General features: G+C 34.5%; 1 protein-coding gene and 2 long non-coding RNA genes across 3 annotated transcripts; all 3 read right to left on the minus strand.

Annotated features, from left to right (window-relative positions):
* Window positions 1–7197: 7197 nt before the first annotated feature.
* Window positions 7198–8691, minus strand: LOC145016319 (uncharacterized). Its single transcript, XM_078974674.1, has 5 exons — window positions 8663–8691; window positions 8408–8573; window positions 7955–8310; window positions 7647–7894; window positions 7198–7577 (listed from the first exon to the last, which is right to left on the minus strand). The coding sequence occupies exons 1-5, from the start codon at window positions 8689–8691 to the stop codon at window positions 7198–7200; spliced, it is 1179 nt and encodes a 392-aa protein (XP_078830800.1).
* Window positions 8692–10042: 1351 nt separating this feature from the next.
* Window positions 10043–10571, minus strand: LOC145014029 (uncharacterized). The gene is made up of 3 exons (XR_013665377.1): window positions 10467–10571; window positions 10213–10392; window positions 10043–10112 (listed from the first exon to the last, which is right to left on the minus strand). It is a non-coding gene; the product is annotated as an uncharacterized LOC145014029 (long non-coding RNA).
* Window positions 10572–10691: 120 nt separating this feature from the next.
* LOC145015781 (uncharacterized) lies at window positions 10692–10872 on the minus strand. Its single transcript, XR_013666019.1, has 2 exons — window positions 10822–10872; window positions 10692–10733 (listed from the first exon to the last, which is right to left on the minus strand). It is a non-coding gene; the product is annotated as an uncharacterized LOC145015781 (long non-coding RNA).
* Window positions 10873–11090: the final 218 nt, after the last annotated feature.

Genomic DNA, 11090 nt, shown 5'->3' on the forward strand with positions numbered 1-11090 from the left:
AGAGAATACAAGTAGTTTTGAAAAGAAATGTCAACAATTAAGTTGGTGAGTTCATAAGTATGTTTGTAGTTGAAATCTGTTTTCTTGTTCCTTGATATTGTAAACATGTTTTACCTAAAAAATCCTATATTTTCTGTGTAGTATATTGGAAGCAAAATGTGTGAAAGTTATTGTACTCTAAAGTAGTAAAATGTAGTTTAGTTCTCATAAAACCATGAAAAGTATGTTTTCTCTGTACTGGAATAGTTTTATGTTCTTGTATTATTATGCAACTCATGTATTTGTAATTGGCTAGTATAACCAACTGTACATATAAAATATTGTGTTTATAGTCTTATAATTAAATAAAACTATGTGAAGTTTACTTATTTATACACTAATCATTTTATTCAATACCAAATTGTAAGTTATTATAACCATACTAGATGACCTATGATCGCTTGAACACAACGTTCTTCAGGCGTCACAATTGGTAGGACCTTTATCACCCCATTCACGCTTGCCTAACTGTAGCTAGCAGGTCAGGTGTGAGATTGTCAATTCCATATAGATCTATATACAAGTGTCGCGCTCTCCCTCCAGGAGACTGTGGTTATAATATCAGGACTTGTTGGGTACTTAAAAAAAGTACATGAAGGTTGTCTTATAAATGTTATATTGATGATTATGCGTAGAATATTGAAAAGTTACTTTGTAATAAATACACTGTAAGTAAATTTCATAAACTATATTGAATATAGTTTATATGTTTGTTTTCAGTAAAGTATTCTGTTTGTTTTCTGAAAAATGTTCTCTGCTTGTTTTCCATTATGTACTCTGTTTGTTGTCTGTTATGTACTCTGAACCTTAAAACCAATGAATAAGTTTTCTAAACTATACATATTATAGTTTAACTATTTGTTTTACTGTAATGAAAAACGTTTGTTAACTTTTATAAGAATCTGTAATACTGTTGTTCTATGAAATCCACTGTTTGTACTTAAATAGTACTAAGCAGTTTAAAAATCATTTTATATTTAGAGAAATTTACAAAAATAGCCATTTACACTAAGGATATTACAAAAATAGCAAAAAAAAAAAATCGAAATTACAAAAATGGCCACCCATTTCGCAGATGAGAAGGTCCCATCTGCGAAAGTACAAGTACCTAAAGCACAATTGTGCTTTAGGTACTTGTACTTTCGCAGGTGGTTTTAATATTTTTTTTTAAAAAATTTTGCTGTATATATAGGTGTAATTTCGCAGATGGAATAGGTCCATCTGCGAAATCCTCTGACTCTATCTGCGAAATCGTTGTTATTTTTGTATTTTTTTTTTAGGTTGACTATGAAATGGTTTGTTTTGACTACGAAATCAGGTTGCTATATAAATAGTTTTGTAGAAAAAATATCATTTTGGTTGTTATTTGTTTATGAACTCTCTCTACAATTTGCTCAAAAAATGATTGAATATATGGTTTGTCTTGTAACCGGTGGGAGATGGCAAGTTAATGGAACTAATCTAGAATACATATATCCACAGGGAGGTATTTCTGAACTTGCTTTGATATTTTCTGAGTATATTAGTTATAGTGATTTTGTATCTTTGGTAAGAAGCAAAATTGGTTTGTTAGACAAATATAGAATTAGTCTTCGTTTCCACCATCCTGAATTAAATTATTATATAGCTATAGTTGAAGACTTGGATGTTAGAATGTTGATAAACGTAATCAAATGTACTGGAGGAAGGGCTGTGAAAGTGTTTGTGGTGGTTCACGAAGTTGAGGAGGTTAATGGGGGTAGTGAAATTGGAAACCAGGTTGTTGGTAATTTATGCAGTTATAAAGGGAGCAACGATCCGATAGGTACTTTCAATACTCCTAGTGAACCTCAGTTTCACAGTGTTGCTGAAAATGTTAATGTTAGTTATTCACCTATTCACTATGTGGAACCTGAGAATTACAAGTCTGTTGGTGATGATGATGTTGGTACATATCTTAATCATGTGGGTGGTCGTTGTGATGATGTTGCCGAACAAGAAGTTAAACTTATGAATAGGCGTGTGGTAGATAAAACTAAAAAGAAAAAATATTCAAGTCAAAAAAATGAAAAAAATCATGTTTACGGGCATTATGTTGATGTTGGTGATGTATGTTTAGATATAAGCGAGCTACAAAGCAATTCCGATAGAGATGAGTTGGGTGATGAAGTTAAAGCTAAGTTTCCCGATAACCTTTTTCACGGTATGCCCCCTGTACCAGCATGGCCAGTTGATATTAATGAAGACATCCCAACACAGATGGTAGACATGAATCTTCAAAAGATTCAATGTGAGAGTATATTTAAGAACAAAGAACTTTTAAAGCGGTGTATTGGTAAAAAAATGTCTTCGAGAAGGTTTCCAGACGAGGACAAGTAGATCCACCAAATCAAGGTATGAAGCTGTGTGTGTTTCGAAAAATTGTTCTTGGTTACTAAGAGCAAAAGCAATTAAAAATTCTGATGGACTTTTCCAAGTGAATAAATTTGTTGATGTACACACATGTTCTTCAACATTGTTGCAACCTAATCATCGACAAGCAAACAAATATGTTTTGGGTGAATATGTTGCTGATGTTTTGGCTGAAGACTATAGTAGAGTTTATCGGGGAAAAGAAATTGTTAATGATATGAATGCTCAATTGAATATCAATATCTCATACCATCAGGCATGGCGTGCGAAGCAATATGCATTGTTGTCGTTAAGGGGTTCGAAAGAGGATTCTTTTACCAAACTTCTGGCGTATTGTCACAACTTGGCCAAACATAATCCGGGTACTGTCACACATATTAAAACAGATGTTGATGATCGCTTTGAGTTTTTGTACGTCGCACTCGGTTGCTCGGTTAGTATTATCATATTATATTAATTTTTTAATTTTTATTTTGGTGTATTTGAATAGATATACAATGTATTGTAGGTACGCGCTTTTGTCAATTTTTGTAAACCGACCCTAGTAGTAGATGGAGCTCACCTAAAGGGCGAGTTCAAAGGTACCTTGTTACTTGCAGTTACTAAGGATGGACAAAACCAAATATTACCAGTTGCATATGGTATATGCAAAAATGAGTGTACCGATTCTTGGACATGGTTTTTTTAAAAACTACGTGATTGCATAGGAAATATGCAGGAGCTTACAATTATATATGATACGTCTCCATCTATAGCAACATCCGTTGCCAACATTTTTCCTCACGCTCATCATGGAATATGTGGTGTCCATTTGTATTTCAACATAGTCTCTAGATTCGGCAAGAGTAAGACGGTTAAAGGAATTTTTTGGGAGGCGTGTAGGGCGTACACAGTTGATGCTTTTGATGCCGCCATGGATGTTATGAAAAAGACAAAAGAACCAGTATGGGAGTATTTGAAAAGTATAGATCCAGAAACTTGGTCCAGATCACATTTTAAAGGGAACCGATACAATCTTATGTCGTCCAACAGTGCGGAGTCTATAAATGCATTATCTAGATACGCACGTAAGGTGCCAATACTTATGTTGATCGATTTTTTTCGTGCTACAATGCAACAATGGTGGTTTCAAAGACGTAACTTTGCAGGTATTAAGTAAATTTTTAATATTAATGTTTTATTAATTTTGATGTTATTGATCTTAACTTCTTCATTTTGGCTCTTTTTTTAGCGGAAGCAACAACAATTCTTACCCCTTGGGCGGATGAAATTGTAAAAGAGAACAAGAAAAGTTTTAGCAAATGGGATGTTCGCATGATCTCAAATACGAAATGCGAGGTCAAAAAGGGGGCACAAAATGTGATTGTTGATTTCAAACATATGACATGTACATGTAGGCATTGGCAACTTGATGGGATACCTTGTGGTCATGTCATAAGATGTTTAACAGTGAACAATTACAAAGACTGCTCGAGGTATGCATTAAATGCTTACTTTACCGAAACACTGAGGAAAACATATGAGGAATTAATAAACCCTCTGCCAAAGCCATCCGAATGGGAGATCCCCGATGATTTGATGATTGTTAAGCCACCAATAATAGATAAACGTCAGCCAGGCAGGCCAAGAAACACAGACCGCATTCCATCCCAAGGCGAGGGTCCAATTATAAAAGAGTGTTCTACATGTGGTCAAAATGGACACACGAGAAATAATTGTACTGGAAGGGCGTCCGGTAGCGGAGCACGTCACATAATTTCTACTGCAGAAATGGCATTTAATATTGGTGGTTCAGCGAGTTGCTCACAAACCTATAACGCTGATTTTGATATAAAACATCCTTGAAATGAAGAGTAATGACGAGTTGTTAACTTATTATGTATTGTAATATTTTTATTAAATCTTACAAGACGTTGCTATGCTTTCATATTTTTGTTTAGTTTGTTGATTATATCAATTAGTGAAGACTTTATATTAAAAAATATAGTTTGCAGATTTTTTTTAACAGTTACAACATGTTATTTAAAAAAACAACAAACGATCCTTTTGCAACCTAATCTGTAAGTAATTTTTAAACTCAGGGACTGCAACGGGTACTTATCTTTCTCCATTGTTATATAGTCATCCCTAATTCTCATTTTGTCTTCGAAACGATCCTTTTTTACCATAATGTGTATCAACTGCTCATCCTTCTCAGCAAGCTGTTTTTCAGTGGTGTAAAAAAAAAGGGTCTACTGAATCACAATAATAACAATCTACTTCGTTGCATGAGCAAATTTCGATTTTGTGTGATGAAGTCATAATAAAGTCGATATTGTATTAAACTAGACAGTAATGACAAGTCCAACTTTGAAATGACTAGACAGTAATGACAAGTCACTGTAGTAACCTGCACATAACAGTGGGACCCTTAAGGGACAAGAGATAAATTATAGTTTGACATGACAAAACACTGCATAAAGCTGAAAATTGTAGTCCAAATATAACCATTTCGTAGTCAAAGTATTAATTCATAGTCTATTTACTTATATAAATAGATGTTTAAGATCTAAAAACCAAACACCCGAATCACCTAAACGAAACGAATTCCCATTATTAGAAATGTCGTTGAATGCAGCAAGTTCTTCGAATGAAGTACCTGGTTTCAATTCTGAAAGGCCATGGACGACAAATGAGGTGTTAGTTCTAACACGATGCTGGCTAAGTGTTAACGATGGTGTATCGTTACTTGCTCCCCCGCATTGCCTAATTGGTGATGAATGGAGTCGCATTACATCTTTGTTTAACCATGAGATGGGAGAAGGGCAAAAAAGAGAAAAACCAGATGTTGTTACTAAGTGGACGGATGTAAAGGAAGAAGTGACATGGTTCAATCGAGCATGTGGTTATGCGAAACGTAACAATGTTCGTTATCGTGACGAAGAAGAGTTCTTGGAAGTTGTTACAGAGTTTTACATCTGTCAGCATGACGGCAGAGACTTCGAATATGAGGAAGTTTGGAAGGTTGTTAGAGATAAACAGTATTTCAAGTAGACGACTCTATTTTGTGTTAAGAATAACCCATGGACTTTGTGTTTTACGTTAATGCTTTGTTCGTAATATGTGGTTGTTTTTCATGTAATTATTGTGATGTTTTTAATGGTTCATGGAATCCTTGTTACTAATGCATTCTAATATATTGTGATAACTAATGCAATGACCATTTATTAACTCAAGTTAATCATACGAGTTGCTCACATAATAAACTAAAATACATTTTAAACAAACGAAATACATACGAAATACATAAGAAATACATGAAAATAACCTAGTACATGAAAATAACCTAGTACTCAAATAATAAACTAAAATAGATTTTAAACAAACGGGATATATTTCAAAATATTCCAAGGGGCTTCAAACTGGAATTCCAACCCGTTACTTAATGACTTGTATTCCTCCTTAGCAGCTTCCAAGATAACCTCCTCAGTAGCATTTATACGGGTGTCGTCAATTTTGGTATAAAGATCGTTGAATAATAGAACTTCGGTTTTCATTTCATACCATTTTGCTAAGATGTCTAGTTCGTCATGATCGTTTCTTGTAGCCCTTTGGTTTCAGCATTGAAAATATTGGTTAAACGGGTCCAAAACATTGGATCGTTCAACTTGCTTGTCTCGTACACATGAATATAAGCATGTGTAAGAACCAAGAACTCTTCATTGCTCCATGATATAGAACTCATTTTGATTGAAACTAAGAGAGTGGAATATAAAAAACAATATTTGAACAGCTGTATTGGTTTATTTAATAAAGTATTTATGTAACATAAGGTCAATTTATAGTAGTTTCTACACAAAATCGCAGTCCAATCTTCTAATATGTCTGCATTTCATAGTCAAAATTAACTGACGAATGCAGTGTACTATACTAATAACATAACAGAGCACTGTTCGAGTTGACAAGTCATCCCCGGTCGAATGAAAACACAATACATTGCTGCTTGAATTGACAAGCCATTGCAGCAGGAAATGAAGGAGTCGTTATAAATAGATTTTAATATGCGTTGTAGTTGTTTCGTATTACTTCCCTCCCTGCAATTATGGACTCACCACATACATGGAGGAACGCAGAGGAGGTCGCTTTGGTTCAAGCTTGGATTATAACTGTAGAGGAGGATTTTCCACAGGGTCCCCCACAAGTTCGTGCTGGATCATTTTGGTCTCGTGTCTGTCATTTGTTTCACCATTTAATGGGGCGTAGTCAATATCGAAGAAGAAAAGATGTCAAAGCCAAGTTTCTGGATTTGAAAATGAAGGTGAAAGAATTTCAACGTATTTACAACGAGTTGGATAATGAACATGCAAATACGGATGTAGACATTCTACGGCAGGTGGCTTTGGAACTATACCGTTTTGAATATGATGGTAGCGAGTTTACCCACTTAGATGCATGGAATGTTTTAAAAAATGTCCCTTATTTTTAATATGCATGTTGGTTATGGTAATGGATTTTCGTTATTTAAGTTGCTTGTTGTTGTATGTCTGTAGGCGTCACTATTTAATAAAAGTCCATTTCTTTTAATGTGTGTTGTTTCCTCAATAGCCAATACATAATACGACATAAATTAAATAACTAATACATAATAAGTCATAAAATATGAATGAGGTACATAAATAACTAATACATAATACGACATAAAATGTAAACAGGTTTCACGGATAACTAATACATAACACGACACTAATACATAATACTACATAAAATATAAAGGTGCTACATGAATAACTACTGCATTGAGGGAGGTAACAGGACCACCGTTTCATTTGGTATTTCCCAATGCACATGTGATGGTATAGTATTCACCAACTCAGATCCATATGCAAGTCGATACACATAACTAGTGAACTTATAATCAACCAATCTGTTTATGGATTCAGATGTACAGGTTCTTAGACATGCTATAACGTGGGCACATGGTATACCGCTTTTTTGCCATTTACCACAACTACATACCCTTCGTTCAAGTTGTACGTTGGTGGTGGCAAAATTGTCATCGACTTGATATGTATCCCCATACAAACGTCTTGCATTCCAATTGTAAGACTTGTTGACACATTTTTGAACTTTACTCTCAACGTAAGGGGTCAACCCACCAGAAAACCTCCCTGTAAAATTTGATATTTTAATAAAAATAATAACACATTAAAAAAAGTAAATAAAACAATCTCCCTTACCCGCCACGTCGGCCCGTTCAGCATACTTTGATTGTATCGACGTGGTGATTAACTCAATTATCGTTGTTATAGGAAACTCACGTCTGGATATAATTTGCAAAATTTCAGGGACGTCAATCGATTTAACATTGTAGCGTATTTTTGGGAAAAATGCTCGTGTCCATTTTGAAATCGGAATATCGTCAAGCCAGTAAATTGGACTCCTAAGCAAGGAAAACAAATGTGATTTCCTACATGCAGTTTGCAACCTTTCCAAACACAAGTAAAAATCATCAACGCTATATGCATTTCATGACTTCCAAAACAACGATTCAACTTCCGTACTGTTATGTCCCACACAGTCACGTATCTTTCGAGCTATATCTTTAGGACAATATCCATGATAGGAATCCGGGTAGGCACTATGAACACCAAATTCTATTTTATCACACAGGTTGCTTATGAAACCAACCTCTATGTCGTCACCTATGCAATCTTTTAACCTCATCATGAACCATCTCCATGATTCTTCACACTCTAAGGTTCCCAAACCAATTGCTAAGAGTAGTGGTTCATGATTTCCATCTAAAGCCACTGCGAAGTACATTGTTGTCAGATAGCTCCCAATAAGGGGTAAATAACCCACATATATCAGCGGTATCATGCACCTAAGGAAGGTACGAATCTACATAAAAACGAACACATATTAGTGATGAGTAAAAACTAATCGAGATACATTACCATGAAATATTATATAACTCAATAAAATTAGTATGTTATACCACGCAACCTAAAGCCACAAAACAGAATTGAAAGCTGTTGGTATCGGTTTTCTTGATGGCTGTGAAGGTATTAGGATTTGTTCGTTGAAGGTTATGCAAGAAAATTGGTAGTTGAGAAAAGCTTCTTCCGATGTTAGTACTCATTTTCAAAACCGATGAAAGTGCTCTACAATCATCACATAAATGCAATATCAATAAAATGAGATTATAAATAGAAAATATTGTATCTCTAATGTTCACAATTCATAGTTTAACCTTTTAAATTCGTAGTCAAACCAGTTCATTTCATAGTCAAATTTCACTGACCGACATGACAATACTACAGAACGTACTTGTCTGGATTTCGTAGTTCAACTTTTTGAATTCATAGTCAAACCAGTTCATTTCATAGTCAAATTTCACTGACCGACAAGACAACACTACAAAATGTACTTGTCTGGATTTCGTAGTTCAACTTTTTGAATTCATAGTCAAACCAGTTCATTTCATAGTCAAATTTCACTGACCGACAAGACAATACTACAGAATGTACTTGTCTGGATTTCGTAGTTCAACTTTTTGAATTCATAGTCAAACCAGTTCAATTCATAGTCAAAAAGATTTGTCTGTAACATGATTTCTTCTATAAAAGGGTGTCACTCAGTATGAAAACTGTATCAGTCAAAGCAACTCCTATTTATAAGAAAAACAAGGCTAATGGCTTACTGCAATTGCGGAGGAGAACGTATCGTTAGGATTTTGGGAACATCTAAAAACCCAGGAAGATTGTTTTACGCTTGCCCATATTTGGTATCATGTTGTTAACGTCATTCAAATTTAAACCCTCGTGTTTACATCACAAAAATTTATTTTCTTACTGTGAATATTAAATTTAACAGGGACCAAAATGCGGGTTTATTAGTTGGGTTGATGAAGAGAAGGACCAATCTTCTATGGTAATAGCTAAAGTATCTAATTCTAATAAGCTCTTTCGATCAGAAAATAAGAAGTTAAAGATAGCGTTGGTTTGTAGTTGGGTGTTGTTCTTGGCAGTTCTTGTTTACAAGTTGTAAGCTTTTCAATATTGTTTTCATGGTTTTGAAGTTGTTAGGTCAATAAATTGTTGTATTTGTAACGTTAAAACAAATGTTGTAGTCGTTCTTATGTTGTATGTAATGTTAAGTAATTAGTAGGTCATTAATTTGTTGTAATTGTCGTAACGTTATATTTTTTGTCGTCCGTTGAGTAAACTGTAAAAATAAACTAATAATGAAATCCAACATTAATTTGTATATACATTTATATAATCCAACTACATAGGACCAAGACAAGACCCCCAAATAATTTTTGCCATCCGGAGACGGAACTCTAAAGCTGCGTTCTTTGGGTCAATAAGAACACGTATAGGTTGACCTGAAACCAATTGCTCCATAAACATACAAAGAAAAACACCGCAATCTCCCAAATAACCACTTTGTTGGGGAACGTTTTCTTCATAAATGAATTGCATATTCAATGGAATCCTTGGGATGTTCCTCCGGGCCCAATACTTAATCTTGTCCAAATAATTTGCCACCCGACGTTCAGATTTGCAAAAGATTCCTTCAGATTGGAATTTTTCATAAGCACCTCTACCAAGACTGTCATAAATATGCACTTCCATTGACGACAATCGTAGTTCCCCAAATAGCCAATGATTAGGGGATGAATGAATCGGCAATAAGACCTGTATAAGGATCAGAAAATAAAATTATGTTTATTTACATCACAATACAAAAACATAACAAAAAAACGATATTATTTTCAATATAAACTATTAAGTTTACCGTATCAACATCCCACCAAGCAACCATGAAGTTGGGGTACGTAGCAATACCAGCCATAAACGCCCTCCAGTCCTGTCCTTCTTCCAAAGCATGAGAAACAAAAAAATTTGGAGGCATTATTGTATGTCGGTCGCTCTCAAACCGTCTCTCCATCAAAAGTCGATACCAAATGGTTATATGCTGCACACATGATACTTTTGTTATTGACTAAAAAACAATTAACTTTTAAAAGAATTAATTAACAATTAATTTACCGCTGACTCCAACCATCCGTCGTGTGTATGCCCAAACAATGAGCTCCAAAAATCTCTATCTAACACGAAATTAAACAAACGATGTTGGACATCATATGAATGCAATACATAATTTTGGATGACATTCTCACCGCCTGCTACGTAAGGTTGCAGGCGCAACATGGAGAAGTCATGAGCAACACCAAAAACTGGAGGAGGAACGGGGCTTGTTGATTTCATATCAACCTTCTTTTTTGTTCTTCTTTTTTGCTTCGGTGTCGTGTGCAACTAAAAACAATATTGAAATGTTTAAATCTATATCTTTCATATAATTCACATAAACATAAAATCATCAGTTTATAAATAAAACGAATACCTCGGTGTAAGGAGGGCACAAATATTGTGATGGTTTTTGACTCCTCGGTTTATCGGGTGTAACTTCTTTGTCATCATCATCATCATGAAAATAATCTACATTTCCCGTTATTATTAGTTCGTCTTCGTCCGGCACATCATCATCAAATTTGTTCCCCGCATTGTCATTCCTCTCCTCCCACTCCTACATTAAAAATAATACTTTATACTTAATAACGAAATACACATAATTTAATAAGCAATAATATCTAAATAAACAAAATATTTATA

This window comes from Lactuca saligna, chromosome 9 (genome assembly GCF_052625555.1).
Source record: "Lactuca saligna cultivar CGN05327 chromosome 9, ASM5262555v1, whole genome shotgun sequence".
Taxonomy (NCBI): domain Eukaryota; kingdom Viridiplantae; phylum Streptophyta; class Magnoliopsida; order Asterales; family Asteraceae; genus Lactuca; species Lactuca saligna.